The 25,257-nt window shown below is 43.6% G+C and overlaps 1 protein-coding gene across 1 annotated transcript in view; it reads right to left on the reverse strand.

Moving 5' to 3' along the window:
• Positions 1–413: 413 nt before the first annotated feature.
• Positions 414–25,257, reverse strand: part of LOC128691020 (organic cation transporter protein-like) — a gene marked incomplete at its 3' end in the record, with an annotated part of 170,769 nt that continues 145,925 nt past the window's right edge. Inside the window, exon 7 of the mRNA XM_070080182.1 lies at positions 414–559. Coding sequence (XP_069936283.1) covers positions 414–559 — 146 coding nt within the window. The remainder of the gene's footprint in view (positions 560–25,257) is intronic.

Consider the following 25,257-nt stretch of genomic DNA (forward strand, 5'->3'; position numbering starts at 1 on the left):
ACCCAGGACTTACTTAGAACATAGTGAGAAGACGCACTTAGGACTTACTCAGAACATAGTGAGAAGACGCACCCAGGACTTACTAAGAACATAGTGAGAAGACGCACTTAGGACTTACTCAGAACATAGTGAGAAGACACCCAGGACTTACTCAGAAAACAGCGAACAAACTTGCCCAGGACGTAATGAGGAGATTTACTAAATCAATTCAATTCAATTCAAGTTTATTCTCTATAAGGGTTACAATGTGGGGTTAACAGGTTTTGGGTATTGTGTGGTTTACATGTTATAAAATACTAATTACAGAGGAGGCCACTAGGACACCTAGCATGGCAAGGCATTTCGAGCAGACTTAGATTAATTCTTAAATAAGAGCATAGTAAGGAAACTCAGGATGTAGTGAAGAGACTTACCCAGGACGTAGTGAGTGAGGAGGTCGGTGCACCCAATGATGAAACGGAGAGCCAGGACTGTGGGAAAGTTATACACTCCACACAGAACTAAAGAAGCCGTCGTCATTACCACCTGGGAAACCACAAATACAATTTTGCGTCCAAACCTGAGGAAGGGGAAGAAAAACATGAAAAACATGTAGTGGGAAAAATGATGTGGTCCTTTATGTTCACTTCTTTCTTCTCTCTGTATTTTCCTTTTCATCGAATTTCCTAACTCTTTAACAGTAAGTGGGGAAGACACTCACTGACCAAGGTTAGCAACACACAATACCAGTAAGTGAGGTAGACACTCACTGACCAAGGTCAACAACACACAATACCAGTAAGTGAGGTAGACACTCATTGACCAAGGTCAACAACACAAAATACCAGTAAGTGAGGTAGACACTCACTGACCAAAGAAAACAACACATAATGCCAGTAAGTGGAGTAAACACTCACTGACCAAGGCCAAAAACACACAATAGGAGTAAGTAGGGTAGACACTCACTGACCAAGGTCAACAACACACAATAGGAGTAAGTGAGGTAGACACTCACTGACCATGGAAAACAGCACACAATGCCAGTAAGTGGAGTAGACACTCACTGACCAAGGCCAACAACACACAATAGGAGTAAGTGGGGTAGACACTCACTGACCAAGGTCAACAACACACAATACCAGTAAGTGGGGTAGACACTCACTGACCAAGGTCAACAACACACAATACCAGTAAGTGGGGTAGACACTCACTGACCAAGGTCAACAACACACAATACCAGTAAGTGGGGTAGACACTCACTGACCAAGGTCAACAACACACGATACCAGTAAGTGAGGAACACACTCACTGACAAAGGTCAACAACACACAATACCAGTAAGTGAGATAGACACTCACTGACCAAGGTCAACAACACACAATACCAGTAAGTGAGATACACACTCACTGACCAAGATCAACAACACAAAATACTGGTAAGTGAGGTAGACACTCAGTGACCAATGTCAGCAACACACAATACCAGTAATTGGGGTAGACACTCACTGACCAAGGTCAGCAACACACAATACCAGTAAGTGGGGTAGACACTCACTGACCAAACTCAGAAACACACAATACCAGTAAGTGACGTAGACTTGCACTGACCAAGATCAGCAACACACAATACCAGTAAGCGACGTAGACACTCACCGGCCAAGGTAAGCAACACACAATACCAGTAAGTGAGGTAGACACTCACTGACCAAGGTCAACAACACACAATACCAGTAAGTGAGGTAGACACTCACTGACCAAGGCCAACACCACTCAATACCATTAAGTTGGGTAGACAATCACTGACCAAGGTCAACAACACACAATACCAGTAAGTGGGGAAGACACTAAATGACCAAGGCCAGGAACACACAATACCAGTAAGTGGGGAAGACACTCACTGACCAAGCCCAACAACACACAATACCAGTAAGTGGGGTAGACACTCACTTACCAAGGTCAAAAACACACAATACCAGTAAGTGAGGTAGACACTTACTGACCAACGTCTACAACACACAATACCAGTAAGGGGGGTAGACACTCACTGACCAAGGTCACCAACACACAATACCAGTAAGTGGGGTAGACACTCACTGACCAAGGTCAACAACACACAATACCAGTAAGTGGGGTAGACACTCACAGTCCAAGGTCAGCAACCCACAATACCAGAAAGTGGGTAAGACACGCACTGACCAAGGCCAACAATACACAGTACCAGTAAGTGAGGTAGACACTCACTGACCAAGGTCAGCAACACAATACCAGTAAGTGGGGAAGACACTCACTGACCAAGGCCAACAATACACAATACCAGTAAGTGGGGTAGACACTCACTGACCAAGGTCAGCAATACACAATACCAGTAAGAGAGGTTGACACTTACTGACAAAGGTCAGCAACACAAAATACCAGTAAAGTAGACACTCACTGACCAAGGTAAGCAACACATAATACCAGTAAGTTGAGTAGACTCTCACTGACCAAGGTCAGCAACACACAATACCAGTAAGTTTGACACTCAGTGACCAAGGTCAGCAACACACAATACCAGTAAGGTAGACAATAACTGACCAAGGTCAGCAACACGCAAAACCAGAAAGGTAAACAATAACTGAGGAAGGTCAGCATCACACAATACCAGTAAGTGACGTAGAAACTCGCTGACCAAGGTCAACAACACACAATACCAGTAAGTGAGGTACACACTCACTGACCAAGGTCAGCAACACACAATACCAGTAAGTGAGGTAGACACTCACTGGCGAAGGTCAACAACACCCAATACCAGTGTGTGAGATAGACACTCACTGACCGAGGTCAACAGCACACAATACCAGTAAGTGGGGTAGGCACTCATTCACCATGGTCAACAACACACAATACCAGTAAGTAGGGTAGGCACTCACTGACCAAGGTCAGCAACAAACAATACCAGTGAGGTAGACACTCACTGACCAAGGTCGTCAATACACAATGCAAGTAAAGCAGAGACTCACTGACCAAGGTCAGCAACACACAATACCAGTTAAGTACACACTGACCAAGGTCGGCAACACACAATACCAGTTAAGTACACACTCACTGACCAAGGTCGGCAACACACAATACCAGTAAAGTAGACACTCACTGACCAAGGTCAACAACACACAATACCAGTAAGTGGGGTAGAAACTCATTGTCCAAGGTCAACAACACACAATACCAGTAAGTGAGGTAGACACTCACTGACCAATGTCAGCAACACACAATACCAGTAAGTGGGGTAGAAACTCATTGTCCAAGGTCAACAACACACAATACCAGTAAGTGAGGTAGACACTCACTGACCAAGGTCAACAACACACAATACCAGTAAGTGGGGAAGACACTCACTGACCAAGGTCAACAACACACAATACCAGTAAGTGAGGTAGACACTCACAGAATAATGTCAGCAACACACAATACCAGTAAGTGGGGTAGACACTCACTGACGAAGGTCAGCAACACACAATACCAGAAAGTGGGGTCGACACTCAATGGCCAAGGTCAGTAACACACAATACCAATAAGTAAGGTAAACACTCACTTACTAAGGCCAGCAAAACAAAATACCAGTTAGTGAGGTAGACACTCACTGACCAAGGTCAGCAACACACAATACCAGTAAGAGAGGTAGACACTCACCGACCAAGGTCAACAACACATTATACCAGTAAATGAAGTAGACACTCACTGACCATTGTCAGCAACACACAATACCAGTAAGTGGGGTAGACACTCACTGACCAAGGTCAGCAACAAACAATTCCAGTAAGTGGGGTAGACACTCACTGACCAAGGTCAAAAACACAAAATACCAGTTAGTGAGGTAGACACTCACTGACCAAGGTCAACAACACAAAATATCACTAAGTGGGGTAGACACTCACTGACCAAGGTCAGCAATAAACAATTCCAGTAAGTGGGGTAGACACTCACTGACCAAGGTCAGCAACACACAATACCAATAAATGAGGTAGACACTCACTGACCAAGGTCAACAACACAAAATATCACTAAGTGGGGTAGACACTCACTGACGAAGGTCAGCAACAAACAATTCCAGTAAGTGGGGTAGACACTCACTGACCAAGGTCAGCAACACACAATACCAGTAAGTGGGGTAGACACTCACTGACCAAGGTGAAAAACACACAATACCAGTAAATGAAGTAGACACTCACTGACCAATGTCAGCAAATACAATACCAGTAAATGAGGTAGACACTCACTGACCAATGTCAGCAACATACAATACCAGTAAGTGGGGTAGACACTCATTGACAAAGGTCAGCAACACGCAATACCAGTAAGTTTAATAGACACTTAATGACTAAGGCCAACTACACACAATACCTGTAAGTGAGGTAGAAACTCATTGACCAAGGTCACCAACTCACAATACCAGTAATATAGACACTCATTGACAAAGGTCAACAACACACAATACTAGTAAATGTGGTAGACACTTCATGACGAAGGTCAGCAACACACAATACCAGTAAGGCAGACGCTTAGTGACCAAGGCCAGCAACACACAATACCAGAAAAGTAGACACTCACTGACCCAGGTCAGCAACACACAATACCAGTAAGGTAGACACTCACTGACAAAGGTCAGCAGCACTCAATACCAGTAAGGTACACACTCACTTACTAAAGTCAGCAACACACAATACTCAGTAAAGTAGACATTCACTGACCAAGGTCAGCAACACACAATGCCAGTAAGGTAGGCACTCACAGACAAAGGTCAGCAACACACAATGCCAGCAAGGTACACACTCACTGACTAAGGTCAGCAACACACAATACCAATAAGTGAAGTAGACACTCAATGAGCAAGGTCAACAACACACAATTCCAGTAAGTGATGTAGGAACTGACAAAGGTCGACAACACACAAAACCAGTAAGTGAGGTAGACATTAACTGACCAAGGTCAGTAACACACATTACTAGAAAGTGATTTAGACACTCACTGACCAAGGTCAACAACACACAATACCACTAAGTGAGGGAGACACTAACTGACGAAGGTCAGCAATACACATTTCCAATAAGTGAAGCAGGCACTCACTGACCAGGATCAGCAACACACAATAGCAGTAAGTGGGGTAGGCACTCACTGACCAAGGTCGACAACACACAATACCAGTATGTGAGGTAGACACTCACTGACCATGGACAACGACATAACACCAGTAAGTGAGGTAGACACTCACTGACCAGGGTCAGCAACAAACAATACCAGTAAGTGGAGTAGACACTCACTGAGAAAGGTCAGCAACACACAATACCAGTAAGTGAGGTAGACACTGACGAAGGTCAGCAACATACAATAGCAGTAAGTAGGGTAGACACTCTTTGACCAAGGTCACCTACACACAATGCCAGTAAGTGAGGAAGACACTCACTGACCAAGGTCAACAACACACAATACCAGTAAGTGAGATTGGCACTCACTGACCAAGGTCAACAACACACAATACCAGTAAGTGAGATTGGCACTCACTGACCAAGGTCAACTACACACAATACCAGTAAGTGAGATTGGCACTCACTGACCAAGGTCAACAACACACAATACCAGTCAGTGGTGTAGACACTCACTGACCAAGGCCAACAACACACAATACCAGAAAGTGGGGTAGACCCTCACTGACCAAAGCCAGAAACACACAATACCAGTAAGTGGGGTAGACACTCAAAGACCAAGGTCAACAACACACAATACCAGTAAGTGGGGTAGACACTCACTGGCTAAGGTCAACAACACACAATACCAGTAAGTGAGGTAGACACTCACTGACCAAGGTAAACAACACACAATATTAGAAAGTGAAGTAGACACTCACTGACCAACGTTAGGAACACACAATAGCAGTTAGTGGGTTAGACACTCACTGACCAAGGTCAACAACACAAAATACCAGTAAGTAAGGTAGACATTCACTGACCAAGGCGAACAACACGCAATAACAGTAAATGGGGTAGACCCTTAATGACCAAGGTTAGCAACACACAATATCAGTAAGTGAGGTACACACTCACTGACCAACGCCAACAACACACAATACCAGTAAGTGAAATAGACACTCACTGACCAAGGCCAACAACACACAATACCAGTAAGTGAAATAGACACTCACTGACCAATGTCAGCAACACACAATACCAGTAAGTTGGTTAGACACTTACTGACCAATGTCAGTAACAAACAATACCAGTAAGTACGGTAGACACTCACTGACCAAGTTCAACGACACACAGTACCAGTAAGTGAGGTAGACACTCACTGACTAAGGTCAACAACACACAATACAAGTGAGTGGGGTAGACAATCACTGGCAAGGTCTGCAACACACAATACCAGTAACGCAGACGCTCACTGACCAAGGCCAGCAACACATAATACCAGTAAAGTAGACACTCACTGAACAAGGTCAGCAACTCACAATACCAGCGAGTTAGACACTCATTGACAAAGGTCAGTAGCACTCAATACCAGTATGGTACACACTCACTTACCAAACTCAGCAACACACAATACACAGTAAAGTAGACATTCACTGACCAAGGTCAGCAACACACAATGCCAGTAAGGTAAGCACTCACTGACAAAGGTCAGCATCACACAATGCTAGTAAGGTACACATTCACTGACTAAGGTCAGCAACACACAATACCAATAAGTTAGGTAGACACTCACTGAGCAAGGTCAACAACACACAATTCTAGTAAGTGAGGTAGGAACTGACAAAGGTGGACAACACTCAAAACCAGTAAGTGAGGTAGACATTAACTGACCAAGGTCACTAACACACAATACTAGAAAGTGAGGTAGACACTCACTGACCAAGGTCAACAACACACAATACAAGTAAGTGAGGGAGACACTAACTGACGAAGGTCAGCAACATAATTCCATTAAGTGAAGCAGACACTCACTGACCAGGATCAGCAACACACAATACCAGAAAGTGGGGTAGGCACTCACTGACCAAGGTCAACAACACACAATACCAGTAAGTGAGGTAGACACTCACTGACCAAGGTCAACCATATAATAACAGTAAGTGAGGTAGACACTCACTGACCAGGGTCAACAACACACAATACCAGTAAGTGGGGTAGACACTCACTGACAAGGGTTAGCAGCACACATTCCCAGTAAGTGAGGTAGACACTCACTGACGAAGGTCAGCAACACAATACCAATAATTAGGGTAGACACTCTTTGACCAAGGTCAACTACACACAATACCAGTAAGTGAGGTAGACAATCACTGACCAAGGTCAACAACACCCAATACCAGTCAGTGAGGTAGACACTCACTGATCAAGACCAAGGTGAGCAACACACAATACCAGTAAGTGGGTAGACACTCACTGACCATGGTCAACAGCACACAATACCAGTAAGTGGGGTAGACACTCTGTGGCCAAGGTCACTAACACACTATACCAGTAAGAGAGGTAGGCACTCACTTACCAAGGTCAGCAAAACACAATACCAGTTAGTGAGGTAGACACTCACTGACCAAGGTCAGCAACACACAACACCAGTAAGAGAGTTAGACACTCACTGACCAAGGTCAAAAACACACAATACCAGTAAATGAAGTAGACACTCAATGACCAATGTCAGGAACACACAAAACCAGTAAGTGGGGTAGACTCTCACTGACCAAGTTCCGCAACAAACAATTCCAGTAAGTGGGATAGACACTCACTGACCAAGGTCAACAACACAAAATACCAGTAAGTGAGGTAGACACTCACTGACCAAGGTCAGCAACACACAATACCAGTAAATGAGGTAGACACTCACTGACCAAGGTCAACAACACAAAATACCAGTAAGTTTGGTAGACACTTACTGACCAAGGTCAACAACACACAATACCAGTAAATGAAGTAGACACTCACTGACCAATGTCAGCAACACACAATACCAGTAAGTGGGGTAGACACTCACTGACCAAGGTCAACAACGCACAATACCAGTAAATGAGGTAGACACTCAATGACCAAGTTCAACAACACACAGTACCTGTAAGTTAGGAAGACACTCTCTGACCAAGGTCAACAACGCACAATACCAGTGAGTGGGATAGACACTCACTGACCAAGGTCAGCAACACACAATACCAGCAAGAGAGGAAGACACTCACTGACAAAGGTTAGCAACACACAATACCAGTAAGTGAGGTAGACACTCACTGACGAAGATCAGCAACACACAATACCAGTAATTAGGGTAGATACTCTTTGACCAAGGTCAACTACACACAATACCAGTAAGTGAGGTAGACAATCACTGACGAAGGTAAACAACAGACAATATCAGTAAGTGACGTAGACACTCACTGGTCAAGGTCAACAACACACAATACCAGTAAGTGAGGTAGACACTCACTGACAAAGGTAAACAACACACAATATCAGTAAGTGATGTAGACGCTCACTGACCAAAGTCAGGAACACACAATAGCATTTAGTGGGTCAGATATTCACTGACCAAGGTCAGCAACACACAATACCAGTAAGTGAGGTAGACACTCGCTGACCAAGGTCAACAACACACAATACCAGCAAGTAAGGCAGACACTCACTGACCTAAACGAACAACACACAATACCAGCAAATGTGGTAGACACTCACTGACCAAGATTAGCAACACACAATAAAAGTAAGTGAGGTACACACTCACTGACCAACGCCAACAACACACAATTCCAGTAAGCGAGGTAGACACTCACTTACCAAGTTGAACAACACTCAATACCAGTACGTTAGGTAAACACTCACTGACCAAGGTCAGCAACACACAATACCAGTGAGTGGGGTAGACACTCACTGACCAAGGTCAGCAACACACAATACCATTAAGTGAGGAAGACACTCACTGACCAACGCCAACAACACACAATGCCAGTAAGTGTGGTATTCACTCACTGATCAAGGTCAACAACACACGATACCAGCAACTGAGGTATACACTCACTGGCCAAGGCCAACAACACACAATACCAGTAAGTGGGTAGACACTCACTGACAAAGGCCAAAAACATACTATATCAAAAAGTGAGGTAGACACTAAGTGGCCAAGGTCAACAACACACAATACCAGTAAGTGGGGTAGACACTCACTGACCAATGTCAGCAACACACAATACCAGTAAGTGGGGTAGACACTTACTGACCAATGTCAGTAACAAACAATACCAGTAAGTGAGGTAGACACTCACTGACCAAGTTCAACGACACACAATACCAGTAAGTGAGGTAGGCACTCACTGACCAAGGTCAACAACACACAATACCGGTCAGTGAGGTAGACACTCACTGACCAAGACCAAGGTGAACAACACACAATGCCAGTAAGTGGGTAGACACTCACTGACCATGGTCAACAGCACACAATACCAGTAAGTGGGGTAGACACTCTGTGGCCAAGGTCAGTAACACACAATACCAGTAAGTGAGGTATGCACTCACTTACCAAGGTCAGCAAAACACAATAGCAGGAAGTGAGGTAGACACTCACTGACCAAGGTCAGCAACACACAATACCAGTAAGAGAGGTAGACACTCACCGACCAAGGTCAAAAACACACAATACCAGTAAATGAAGTAGACACTCAATGACCAATGTCAGCAACATACAATACCAGTAAGTTGGGTAGACTCTCACTGACCAAGGTCAACAACACAAAATACCAGTAAGTGAGGTAGACACTCACTGACCAAGGTCAGCAACACACAATACCAGTAAGTGAGGTAGACAATCACTGACCAAGGTCAGCAACACACAATACCAGTGAATGAGGTAGACACTCACTGACCAAGGTCAACAACACATAATACCAGTAAGTTTGGTAGACACTTACTGACCAAGGTCAACAACACACAATACCAGTAAATGAAGTAGACACTCACTGACCAATGTCAGCAACACACAATACCAGTAAGTGGGGTAGACACTCACTGACCAAGGTCAACAACGCACAATACCAGTGAGTGGGACAGACACTCACTGACCAAGGTCAGCAACACACAATACCAGCAAGAGAGGAAGACACTCACTGACAAAGGTTAGCAACACACAATACCAGTAAGTGAGGTAGACACTCACTGACGAAGATCAGCAACACACAATACCAGTAATTAGGGTAGATACTCTTTGACCAAGGTCAACTACACACAATACCACTAAGTGAGGTAGACAGTCACTGACCAAGGTAAACAACAGAAAATATCAGTAAGTGACGTAGACACTCACTGGTCAAGGTCAACAACACACAATACCAGTAAGTGAGGTAGACACTCACTGACAAAGGTAAACAACACACAATATCAGTAAGTGATGGAGACACTGACCAAAGTCAGGAACACACAATAGCAGTTAGTGGGTCAGATATTCACTGACCAAGGTCAGCAACACACAATGCCAGTAAGTGAGGTAGACACTCACTGACCAAGGTCAACAACATACAATACCAGTAAGTGAGGTAGACACTCACAGACCAAGGTCAACAACACACAATATCAGTAAGTGAGGTAGACACTCACTGACCAATGTCAAGAACACACAATAGCAGTTAGTGGGTTAAACACTCACTGACCAAGGTCAGCAACACACAATACCAGTAAATGGGGTAGACACTCACTGACCAAGGTTAGCAACACACAATATCAGTAAGTGAGGTAGACACTCACTGACCAAGGTCAGCAACACACAATACCAGTAAATGGGGAAGACACTCACTGACCAAGGTTAGCAACACACAATACCAGTAAGAGAGGTACACACTCTCTGACCAACGCCAACAACTCACAATACAAGTGAGTGAGGTAGGCACTCTCTCACCAAGAAACAACAACACATAAAAGTAAGTGAGGTAGACGCTCATTGACCAATGTCAGCAACACACAATACCAGTAAGTGAGGTAGACACTCACTGACCAAGTTCAACAACACACAATAATACCAGTAAGTTAGGTAGACACTCACTGACCAAGGTCAACAGCACACATTACCAGTAAGTTAGGAAGACACTCACTGACCAAGGTCAGCAACACACAATAATACCAGTAAGTTAGGTAGACACTCACTGACCAAGGTCAACAACAAACAATACCAGTAAGTGAGGTAGACACTCACTGACCAAGTTCAACAACACACAATAATACCAGTAAGTTAGGTAGACACTCAGTGACCAAGGTCAGCAACAAACAATACCAGTAAGTTAGGTAGACACTCACTGACCAAGGTCAGCAACAAACAATACCAGTAAGTGAGGTAGACACTCACTGACCAAGGTCAACAGCACACATTACCAGTAAGTTAGGTAGACACTGACCAAGGTCAACAAACCACAATACCAGTGAGTGGGGTAGACAATCACTGACCATGGTCAACAATACACGATACCAGTAAGTGAGGTAGACACTCACTGGCGAAGGCAAACAACACACAATACCAGAAAGTGGGTAGAAACTCACTAACCAAGGCCAAAAACATACTCCATCAAGTAGTGAGGTAGACACTCACTGACCAAGGTCAGCAACACACAATTCCAGTAAGTGAAGCAGACACTCACTGACCAGGATCAGCATCACACAATACCAGTAAGTGGGTTAGACACTCACTGATTAAGGTCAGCAACACACAATACCAATAAGTGAGGTAGACACTCACTGACCAAGGTCAACAACACACAATAATAATACGTGGAGAAGACAGTCACTGACCAAGGTCAACAACACACAATACACAGTAAAGTAGACGTTCACTGACCAAGGTCAGCAACACACAATGCCAGTAAGGTAGGCACTCACTGACAAAGGTCAGCAACACACAATACCAATAAGTGAGGTAGACACTCACTGAGCAAGTTCAACAACACACAATTCCAGTGAGGGAGACACCAACTGACGAAGGTCAGCAACACACAATTCCAGTAAGTGAAGCAGACACTCACTGACCAGGATCAGCAACACACAATACCAGTAAGTGGGGTAAGCACTCACTGAGCAATGTCAACATCACACAATTCCAGTAAGTGAGGTAGGAACTGACAAAGGTCGACAACACACAAAACCATTAAGTGAGGTAGACATTAACTGACCAAGGTCAGTAACACTCAATGTCAGTAAGATAGGCACTCACTGACAAAGGTCAGCAACACACAATACCAATAAGTGAGGTAGACACTCACTGAGCAAGGTCAACAACACACAATTCCAGTAAGTGAGGTAGGAACTGACAAAGATCGACCACACGCAAAACCAGTAAGTGAGGTAGACATTAACTGACCAAGGTCAGTAACACACAATACTAGAAAGTGAGGTAGACACTCAATGACCAAGGTCATCAACACACAATACCAGTAAGCGAGGGAGACACTAACTGACCAAGGTCAGCAACACACAATTCCATTAAGTGAAGCAGACACTCACTGACAAGGATCAGCAACACACAATAGCAGTAAGTGGGGTAAGCACTCACTGAGCAAGGTCAACAACACACAATTCCAGTAAGTGAGGTAGGAACTGACAAAGGTCGACAACACACAAAACCAGTAAGTGAGGTAGACATTAACTGACCAAGGTCAGTAACACACAATACTAGAAAGTGAGGTAGACACTCACTAACCAAAGTGAACCACACACAATACCTGTAAGTTAGGTAGACACTCACTGACCAAGGTCAACCACGTAATACCAGTAAGTGAGGTAGACACTCACTGACCAGGGTCACCAACACACAATACCAGTAAGTGGGGTAGACACTCTTTGACCAAGGTCAACAACACACAATACCAGTAAGTAGGGTAGACACTCACTGACCAAGGTCAACTACACACAATACCAGTCAGTGGGGTAGACACTCACTGACCATGGTCAACAACACACAATACCAGTCAGTGGGGTAGACACTCACTGACCAAGGTCAACAGCACACAATACCAGTAAGTGGGGTAGACACTCACTGACCAAGGCCAGAAACACACAATACCAGTAAGTGGGGTAGACACTCACTCACCAAGGTCAACAACACACAATACCAGTAAGTGGGGTAGACACTCACTGGCCAAGGTCAACAATACACAATACCAGTAAGTGAGGTAGACACTCACTGACCAAGGTCAACAACACACAATATCAGTAAGTGAGGTAGACACTCACTGACCAATGTCAGGAACACACAATAGCAGTTAGTGGGTTAAACACTCACTGACCAAGGTCAGCAACACACAATACCAGTAAGTAAGGTAGACACTCACTGACCAAGGCGAACAACACACAATACCAGTAAATGGGGTAGACACTCACTGACCAACGCCAACAACACGAAATACAAGTAAGTGAGGTATACACTCACTGACCAAGGTCAGCAACACAAAATACCAGTAAGTTGGGTCGACACTCACTGACCAAGGTTAGTAACACACAATACCAGTAAGTGATGCAGGCACTCACTTACCGAGGTCAGCAAAACACAATACCAGTTAGTGAGGTAGAGACTCACTGACCAATGTCAGCAACACACAATACCAGTAAGTGGGGTAGACACTCACTGACCAAGGTCAACAACACACAATACCAGTAAGTGAGGTAGACAGTCACTGATCAAGGTCAACAACACACAATTCAAGTAAATGAAGTAGACACTCACTGACCAAGGTCAGCAACACACAATACCAGTAAATGAGGTAGACACTCACTCACCAAGGTCAACAACACACAATACCAGTAAGTGGGGTAGACACTCACTGACCAAGGTCAGCAACACACAGTACCAGTAAGTGAGGTAGACAATCACTGACCAAGGTCAGCAACACACAATACCAGTAAATAAGGTAGACACTCACTCAATAAGGTCAACAACACACAATACCAGTAAGTGGGGTAGACACTCACTGACCAAGGTCAACAACGCACAATACCAGTAAAGTAGACACTCATTGACAAAGGTCAACCACACACAATACGAGTAAATGAGGTAGACACTCACTAACCAAGGTCAACAACACACAATACCAGTAAGTGATGTAGACACTCACTGACCAAGGTCATCAACACTCAATACCAGTAAAGTAGACACTCATTGACAAAGGTCAGCAACACACAATACCAGAAAATGTGGTAGACACTTACTGACCAAGGTTAGCAACACTCAATACAATTAAGGCAGACGCTCTCTGACCAAGGCCAGCAACACACAATACCAGTAAAGTAGACACTCACTGACCAAGGTCAGTAACACACAATACCAGTAAGGTAGACACTCATTGACAAAGAACAGCAGCACACAATACCAGTAAGGTACTCTCTCACTTACCAAAGTCAGCAAAACACAATACACAGTAAAGTAGACATTCACTAACCAAGGTCAGCAACACACAATACCAGTAAGGTAGCCACTCGCTGACATAGGTCAGCAACACACAATGGCAGTAAGGTACACACTCACTGACTAAGGTCAGCAACACACAATTCCAATAAGTGAGGTAGACACTCACTGAGCAAAGTTAACAGCACACAATACCAGTGAGGTAGGAACTGACAAAGGTCGACAACACACAAAACCAGTAAGTGAGGTAGATATTAACTGACGAAGGTCAGTAACACACAATACTAGCAAGTGAGGTAGACACTCACTGACCAAGGTCAACAACACTCAATACAAGTAAGTGAGGGAGACACTAACTGACCAAGGACAGCAACACACAATTTTTTTTTTTTTTTTTTTTATTTTATTTAAAAGGACACAGTACAAGATATAAATAAATAAAAGAACACAATTATTAACCGTTTGAAAATACAATGACCTACCATCAACCCCATAGCATACCACAAGTGTTACATTCACATTCCTTATCCCAGCACTAAACTTATACATAAGAAAAACACGTTCAACTGTAAATGCTTAATTCCCCCTCCAAAGTGGCCAACCAGCACACACAACATACATGTAACTAAAAACAGCCCACACCTGAACATACAGGTGGGTATATTATATCCATAAAATACAGCCAGTATCTTATAACACAAAAGGTAATATTATCCTAAGAATGTCACACTTATTTACATTATATATGAAACTTTATAAACAAAGACATTCTCATATAATCCAATTCGTTGCACACTCATTAATATTGTATATTAAACTTTATACACAAAGACGTAATACTAAACAGCTCAAAAATTACAATATAATAAAGGTGACAAAATAGCCATTTCCACACCTTACCACAGAGAAAACAAAACACACTATTAAAATAACAAAGATACACACTCATGTTACATAGCACATTATTATTAGTGTGTTAACAATGCTTTGAGTGTTCCTTCTTGTAGTTGTCTCACTGACAAAGATCATTTACCTTATTAAAACTATGATCATCAATGACCTCTTGTCTTTCAACACATGGTTAAACTAAAACATTCACACACAAGAAAACTCTCCAGTTACACCACATCTAACATGTCATCCCTCCCATACAACTCTCATGACAATCCTACCACATTTACATATCCTTCATTATGGTCATAACTCGCTCTAGAAAAGGAAAATGGTCCCTTAGTACTTAAGTAGCCAAATTACTGAGTCCCCTTACCGTTATATTTCTATATGCCTCCGGGAACGCAGTTTCCCACCTGTTACCATAAATGAGTTTATTTCTGCATACCGTGCGATAAATTCCTGCCGCAATAGCCCTTACCCTAATCCCCCCGCCTTTTTCCTTCAAGCCCCAGGAATAAAACAAGAAATCTGTCACAATGTACAGAATGGCTCTCTTTACAACCTCAGACACCCCCCTTACCTCTAAAGTTAGGGCACGCAGGATCTCTACATTGCCCCCACCCATTAACTTGAAGACTCTAGCCAGCCACACCCGTACTTGCCCCAACTCCCTACAAAAATATACGGCATGAAAAGCTGTTTCCGATTCCTCACAATGTTCGCATTTCGCTTCCTTTACCAAACCCATCACACACAAAGCCTGCTTTGACGCTAAAATCCCCATTACAAACCTATAAACTAACTCCCTTACCCTAGGCATTAATCTAAGTTTCTGGAAATCATGCCAAATCGTACCCCAATCATACAAAGGGTATACCGCCACCCCTTGCATCACTTCTGGTTTCCTACTCATCTCTACTAACCTTCCCACCTTGAGCTTGTTTACCTCACCTATTACTAACATAACCCTTAGCATATTCTCACATTCCATCAAGTCCTTTCCTCCCCACCAACGTCGTACATCCCTCATTACCCTCCCAACCCTCACCCCTTTTACCCCCCCCTCCCTTACGTACTTTTGTTTAACATACATGGCCTTGACCCTCGGCCCTAGCATCAAAAGCCCTACTCCCCCTCGGCGCACATTCGTCATAACCACCTCTTTACTTAGCCATGCTCGTCCAAAACCCCATATATAACGAAGCACCCTTCTCTGTATCTCCTTTATCTCCTGTTCCCGTAAAGGATACACCACTGCCACGTTCCACACTTTACTATAAACCAATGAATTTATTATTATTGCCCTTTGCATTAGAGTAACATCCTTCGCTCTTAGGTTCCTAATCCGTTGTACAACTTTCTCTCCCACCAATTCTGAATTCCTCCGTCTAGCCTCTTGCTCATCTGCCATATAGATAATCCCACAAATTTTCAGCTGTTCAGTCACATCCCATCCAAACTCCACCCCCATTCTACCCCCCACCCAATCTCCTATCTCTAATAATTTCGATTTAGCCCTGTTGACACGCATGCCTGACGCCTCTCCAAAAAACCTCATTACTCTCTCCACCTTTCGCAAACCTTCGACATCATTGATCAGTATTGTTGTGTCATCTACATAACCAACTACCTCTGTGATTCCCGACCCCTCCTCCTGTAACGTTGTTGCTTCCTCAACCATTCTATAAAACGGGTGTTGCATACATGCAAACAGAATTTGAGACATAGGACACCCTTGTCTTAAACCTTTCTCCATTTTCAACACGCTACCCAACCTACCATTAATTTGCACCTGAATCGTAGCTTCTGCATACAAGGTCTTCACCCATTTTACTATTCCCTCCCCAAAACCCATAAGCCTTAAAGTGTCAACCATGTACTCTCTATTCACACCGTCATACGCATTCTCCCAATCAATGCCCAAAATTCCACCTCCCTTACAACCCTGCAAAAATTCCCTAATACGACTATGTCCATCCCTCATACTACGACCCGGAATTCCCAACTGACCCTTGTGCACCATACCACCTATTACCTTCTTCATCCTGTTCCCTAAAATCTTCGCAAAAATCTTATAATCCGTACACATTAAAGATATGGCCCTGTACGTGCTCAGTGTTCTCCCCTCGCTTTTTTTCTTTACAAGCACGACCACACCCGTCCTCTGTGACGTTCCCAATTTCCCTTCCTTCAGCATACAATTCAATATCTGAACCAAACAAACATTTATGGTTTCCCAATGCACTCTGTAAAAATCATTGGAAAGCCCATCAATTCCCGGTGCTTTCCCCTTACTTAAATTGAACACTGCCTCTTTCACTTCTTCCATACTTATTATTCCCTCCAATCCCCCTCTGTCCTCCCCACCTTTCCCCAAGACCTTCACCCCTCCTCTTTCTTTATTAACTATCTCCAAATTACCTTTTTCCCATTTCCTTTTAAACCAATAGTCCGCATAATTACTTATCCCCTCAGTTGTCACCAACATTTGCCCCTTAGTATAACCTTCCAAATCGTCACTAACCTCTAAAAGTACTATAGTGGACTCCTGTTGTCTAATGCGAAAACTTCTTAACACACTACCCGACGGTTTATCTCCCCATAGCACGGCATCCATACCTGCCCTTACCCTTAATTCATCAAATCTTTCATTATGTATGTCCCTTAGTCTCCCTCTTAGCCCTGATATTTCTTCAAAAGACTTCTCCTCATCTCTTGCGTAACACTCATTGAGCTGCTGTTCCAAATAATTCTGTAAACCGTACCTCCACCTCGCCTCCTCCCTTCCTTTATATTTATAAAACCCCGCGATACCAGGTTTAGCCCTATTCTCCCACCAATCCAAAATACTCCCTTCCCCATCCCTTGCCCTCCACAAATGTCCCCACCAGTCTCTAAACTCTGCGTTCACCACCTCACTCCTCACCAACCTCGCATTTAACTTCCAGAAACTTGAATATACCTTTACCACTCCCTCCCAATCCAGTTCTACCAAAACTGCCCTATGATCCGAAAACCCTACGTCCACTGTTTTTACCCCTCCTACCCTAACTGCCTCCGTTATATAAATCCTATCTAACCTCGCTGAATAATTTCTCCTAACAAAAGTGTAATCCACTCTCCAAGCCCCACTCCCCTCCACGTCCCTCACCCCTACATCCTGTAAAACATTGCGTAACGACCGTAATACACAACCCGCCCCCCTTGGCTCCACGTCCCCCCCCCTTATAACACAGTTCCAGTCCCCCCCAATTACAGTTACTAGAGGTAAACCCCTTAAAAAATACACTAAAACGTCTCTCACAAAATCCTCTTTTACTTTGATTATATTCTCTGCTGGCATATAAACCCCAATGAAACATACTCTAGATGCTCCCCACTCACCATCCACCCTCACTACCCTCCCCCCCCTTCTTCCCACTTTATAATACGTAAGGGACTATTTTCCTTCACAGCCACTGCCACTCCCCCTTTTAACCTAACAGACCCACTTACATACAATTTATAACCCTTTAATGCCAAAGCACAGCCTATCTTATAATTATGTTCTTGTATAAAGCATACATCCACATTATATCTCCTCAAAAACCATTCCATCCATACTCGTTTCACTTCATTCTTCAATCCATTTACATTTACAGTTACTATCGTGAATTATTTTAAAAGTGGTGGTTTACCCTTTCTTCTTGGCACACACCCTCCTATACCGTCCTGCTGTATGGCATCTTTCTTGACAGCTTGCTTATTCACCCCCCCTATCCCTTCATTATCCCTAGAACCATTAAACCCTACATTACCCCTTCCCTCTTTCCCCTTATGACATACATCCTTTCTCCAAGATTTTACTCCTGTTCTTTGTCCTGGAGTAAGAACATCGTCCATCTCAGACGTTCCTGCAGTTCTCTTACGAGAACTCCCCTCCCCACACACCTCGTCACCTGTCTTTTCTGCCCTATGGACCTCTGCCACAACGTTGTGCACATTAACATTAGTGCACACAGTATTCCTAACCTCCTGATCTTGCTGCACAGTTGCCTGCACCAGGTTACACCCTTCATCCACCTGTCCCTCTTCAACGTCATGCAAAAAGGAACTAAGTACTTCCTCCAGCAAGCCATCCTGTTGGCCCGTACCCTCCTCATCAGACGTCGATGTCGTCTGTCCCTTATCAACTGATAGTGTTACACTTTCTTCCATAGTCGCCTCAGCCCTGTCCACTTCGTCACTCCATCGGCAAGGAATCTTGTTTGGCCTTACTCCTTCCTCCGACACCTCCAGAGCATTCCTCTGATGTAAGATCACTGGTTCCTGTTCCCTCCGTCCAGCTTTTTTATAGCATTGGGCCGCCATATGTTCAAAAGAACCACATAATCTGCAAGTCTTCCGCTGCCCTGAGTAGTACACGTAGACCTGCGTTCGGAAGACCTCCATAAATACGTATGATGGAATTGATTGCCTCAACGTCATTTTCAGCGTAAATGAACCTTCAGGTAGCCCCTCATAAGGTCCATTTTGCCACACCCCCATCACTGCTGAGTGGATTTTCCCATAGCTGCTAAACACCGCCGTCACATCATGCTCCGTCGCCTCAAAAGGCACGTTTCGTACTTTCACCCACGTCACATAGCTGGACACATCATGTAAGCAGACTTCCACCATAGTGTTCACTGCCAGCCTCTTCTCTTGATATTTGTTGACTATGCTTGTGTAGAATCCTGCGTCTTTAAACTTGATGAAAATTCTCGACACACCATTGACTGCTACTCCATATAATTCTTCGGTCGGTATTCCATATACCTCACTGATGATGGCATGCAGTAACACGTGCATGGTTGTTCCTGTAAGCGTGCCACGCACCAATTCCACGCAAACAGTGCTCACCCGGCGTCCAATGCGATCCGCCATGTTGTATGCACAAAACAGGAAAACTGCGCAGTAAACCAGTTGTATCAGGAGCCACTGCGCAGCCTGTCCGCACGGCACAATAGCGATGCGAACAATGATACAAGGTAGCTCGCCTGAACAGCAGAGGGGTGCAGCGCACAACCTCACTCGACCGTGGTCAGGCAGCGAATGTTGAACACACAATTCCAGTAAATGAAGCAGACACTCGCTGACCAGGATCAGCAACACTCAATACCAGTAAGTGGGGTAGGCACTCACTGACCAAGGTCAACAACACACAATACCAGTAAGTGAGGTAGACTCTCACTGACCAAGGTCAAACACATAATTCCAGTAAGTGAGGTAGACACTCACTGACAAATGTCAGCAACGCACAATACCAGTAAGTGGGGTAGACTCTCACTGACAAAGGTCAGTAACTCACAATACCAATAAGTGAATCAGACACTCACTGACGAAGGTCAGCAACACACAATACCAGTAAGTAGGGTAGACACTCTTTTACCAAGATCAACTACACACAATACCAGTAAGTGAGGTAGACACTCACTGATCAAGGTCAACAACACACAATACCAGTAAGTAGGGTAGACACTCACTGACCTAGGTCAGCAACACACAATACTAGTAAGTGAGGTAGACACTCACTGACCAAGGTCAGCAATACACAATACCAGTAACAGAGGTTGACACTCACTGACAAAGGTCAGCAACACAAAATACCAGTAAGGTAGGCACTCAGTTACCAAAGTCAGCAACACACAATACCAGTAAAGTAGACACTCACTGACCAAGGTAAGCAACATATAATACCAGTAAGTGGGGTAGACACTCACTGACCAAGGTCAGCAACACACAATACCGGTAAGGTAGACACTGACCAAGGTCAGCAACACACAATACCGGTAAGGTAGACACTAACTGACCAGTGTCAGCTACACACAAAACCAGAAAGGTAAACAATCACTGTGGAAGGTCAGCATCACACAATGCCAGAAAGTGAGGTAGACACTCGCTGACCCAGGTCAACAACACACAATACCAGTAAGTTGGGTAGGCACTCACAGACCATGGTCAACAAAACACAATACCAGTAAGTGGGGTAGGCACTCACTGACCATGGTCGGCAACACACAATACAAGTAAAGCAGACACTCACTGACCAAGGTAAGCAACACACAATATCAGTAAAGTAGACATTCACTAACCAAGGTCAGCAACACACAGTACCAGTAAGGTAGGCACTCGTTGACAAAGGTCAGCAACACAGAATGCCAGTAAGGTACACACTCACTGACTAAGGTCAGCAACACACAATACCAATAAGTGAGGTAGACACTCACTGAGCAAGGTCAACAGCACAAAATACCAGTGTTGCGGCCCCCTGCCAAACTAGCGGTTAAATAGTTAACCTGCCGGCCGGCAGTACCACTGGGTACGTCATCAAACCCAATGTGGGGACTGCTGAGCCGGCCTTAGAGCAGTAAGATCCTGAGTGCCTCACGGTGCGCATCTAAGCAGTAGGTACCTGACCACCTAAGGGTACAGTCTACTGGCTTTAGCAACATTATGTACCTGAGCGCCTCACTATACGCACCTAAGCAGTAGGTACCTGACCACCTAAGGGTACACGTCTACTGGCTTCAGTAACATTAAGTACCTGAACTCCTCAGGGTACACATCTACGCAGTAGGTACCTGAACACCTAATCGTACCTATCTACTGGCGTTAGAAGAACCGCTCACCGCAGCTGACTGAGTCTGTTGGCCTCAGTTACTTGACGGCCGCATTCAGTGAGCTTGCAGCATGGTGTTCGGCTAGCGGTGTGTCAACCGGCTTTGGAGAGGATTTACTGGACTACCGGTGATGTCTGTGGACTCACCGTCTACGTTGATCAACTGTGGGCCGGAATCATCAGATGCTGTTTGGTGGGACATTACATAAAGAAAAGGTTGGAGTGTTACACTGAACTGGGCCAGGACCGTAGTGTGACACTTAGGAACGTATGATGGAGTGGAACACTGAGATATGCACAGGACCGTAGTGGAACACTGAGATGAAAAGGGTGTCGTGGGACACTGAAGATGGCCTGGTTGTAGTGTACACTGAATAGTGTCATGTGACTGGTCTCGTGTCGTGAGAAGCAGTTGATTGTAATTTATTATTATACAAATGTTACTTAATTTATTATTTTAGCATAGAGATATATATATATATATATATAGTGACAGTAGTGTCAAGAGTTGTACCCTGTGTAGGGTTATGAATTATTTATTATTTTAGTAAAATGCTGATTATAATTTATTATAGTAACGTGTACATATTATATATCATAGTTCAAATATCTCTAGACCCAAGATAGTTGATTTATATATATTAAAGATTAATTGATTTTAATGTGTGTATTTATGTATCCCGAACTCTTTATTACAAAAGGAGTAAATCTTAATATCTTCATCTTTTAGAAATTACTTTTTTTTTGTAATAACCAGTAAGTGAGGTAGGAACTGAGAAAGGTCGACAACACACAAAACAAGTGAGGTACACTCACTGACCAGGGTCAGCAACACACAATGCCAGTTAGTAAGGTAGACACTCACTGACGAAGGTCAGCAACACACAATACCAGTAAGGTAAACAATCACTGAGGAAGGTCAGCATCACACAATACCAGTAAGTGAGGTAGACAGTCACTGGCGAAGGTCAACAACACCCAATATCAGTGATGTAGACACTCGCTGACCGAGGTCAACAACACACAATACCAGTAAGTGGGGTAGACACTCACTGACCAAGGTCAACAACATACAATATCAGTAAGTGAGGTAGACACTCTCTGACCAAGGTCAACAACAATACCAGTAAGTGGGGTAGACACTCACTGACCAAGGCCAACAACAATACCAGTAAGTGGGGTAGACACTCTCTGACCAAGGTCAACAACACACAATACCAGTAAGTGAGGTACACACTGACCAAGGTGAGCAACACACAATACCAGTAAGTGATGTAGACACTCTCTGACCAAGGTCAACAACACACAATACCAGTAAGTGAAGTAGACACTCGCTGACCAAGGCCAACAACATACAATACCAGTAAGTGGGGTAGACACTCACTGACCAAGGTCAACAACATGAACGCAGAGGAAGTCAAAAAGTCGTTTAAAAGATCTAGCAGAAACAGTTCTTTCCTCCCAGATGAGTTCGTTTGTTTCTGAAAGGCATTTGAAGTAGATAGTTGTTATATTAGTGGTTCATAAAACCAACAAGTTGATAACTGAAACTCTTGTGAAACACTTGGGTTTCTTTATTGCAGAAACGTTTCGTCAACTAGTGACTTCGTCAGTCCAATACAGAGAAGAATAATGGAGATAATTTTAGGTAATCAGTCTTTCAGTCTGCATTCGATGTAATCAGTTCAAGACTGATGGACTGAAGACATCGACTCTTTCGCATCTTCTGCCATTCTTCTCTGTTCTGAACCAGTAATTTGAAAACTATTATTTTGCACACTTTGCTTTATGTAGATTAAATATTTAATAACATTTTATATGCATGAAGTAGATCTCGACTTGAAAGGCTAAGTATCTACAGCTGGTGTACACATGTTCAACACGAGTTTAGGCCCAATTTCGTCGTTTGATGTTGGACATTTTAATTAGTCTATATCCATCTTTAAACATGACAGCACTGCACAGAATACTATAGCACATGCAGCATCAAACTGAATGATCTACCAATAAAGACTATGATTCTGCTTGTTGTTTCTAGGTTACTGATCTTCAGATAATTTGCTATTGCTCCTTTCGTGACTTCTCTTCAGTTTCAAAGTAAAAGGACACAAGTGCAACTAATGTGACATTTTATTGTGGCAATGTTTCGCTCTCCAGGAGCTTTGTCAAGCCGTTACAAACAATACATGGACACAGAGGGTATATATAGGCTCAGAGTGAGGTGCAATACTAGTGGTAGTAGTAGTAGTAGTGACAAAAATTTTAGTAGTAATACAATATTGTTGAGCAATTAATTCGTACATGAGTAAAAGGATATAAAAGCTATTACTTGGGTAACATAAAAATAGGTTGGACAAATACAGACTGGATAAAGAAGGCCTGTTTCAGTGTTCACTCTCTGTAATGTGCTTTGTGTAGTACAACAGTAGTAGTAATACTATAACAATATTGTATTACTACTACTACTACAACTTTTGTCACTACTACTACTACTACTACTACTACTACTACTACCACTAGTATTGCACCTCACTCTTAGCCTTTATATACCCTCTGTGTCCATGTATTGTTTGTAACGGCTTGACAAAGCTCCTGGAGAGCGAAACGTTGCCACAATAAAATGTCACATTAGTTGCACTTGTGTCCTTTTACTTTACATATTGTCGGTAATTCTACCAACATAATTACGTTCTTTTATTTAATCTTTATTGCGCCCCTTGAATGGGGCCCAATGTTTATAGTGTATATTGATGTACATATTTAACTTTTCATTTAATTTTACATTGCCAATATTTTCATTAATAGCTAAAATGAAAATATCTTGATTCATATTATTGACTTATTATATATGCTATGTATGTAGGTAAGATGTAACATATTACATCTCTCACTGTGCTCACTGTTGAAGAGTTGTGTCTGGCTGTTTGCCCTCGCAAACTGCATTGCTAACTACTGCTTGCTTGTTTGTGTCAGGCGGTACCTCGCGCCATCACTGGAGTAGCACAGGCGAGTCACGTGATATCACCTGATGTGAGGCTTGCAGTCCATACCTCTCTCTTTCTCCATCTGCTTCTAGTCCTGGAAGCATCTCTTGAGCGACTTCTACGAGAAACATCTCTCCAAAGATCTGTCTCGTCCCTGGCTCTTTGTTCGTTATTTAGATTCTGTTTTGGTACAGTATGGTATCGCTGGTGAGTTCGAAACGTACCTCTCTTTCAAACTTAGATTGTGTGTCGTGTGGAGACTCTTCAACCCTGGTCCCAAGCTGAAGCTTCTGATCTACACTGAGTGGCATCTACACACTGTCGTAGGCTGATGGTCCTCGGTTAGGATCGTTATTTTGTCTCCTTGTTCCTG

This window comes from Cherax quadricarinatus, unplaced genomic scaffold (genome assembly GCF_038502225.1).
Source record: "Cherax quadricarinatus isolate ZL_2023a unplaced genomic scaffold, ASM3850222v1 Contig202, whole genome shotgun sequence".
In the NCBI taxonomy this organism is placed as follows: domain Eukaryota; kingdom Metazoa; phylum Arthropoda; class Malacostraca; order Decapoda; family Parastacidae; genus Cherax; species Cherax quadricarinatus.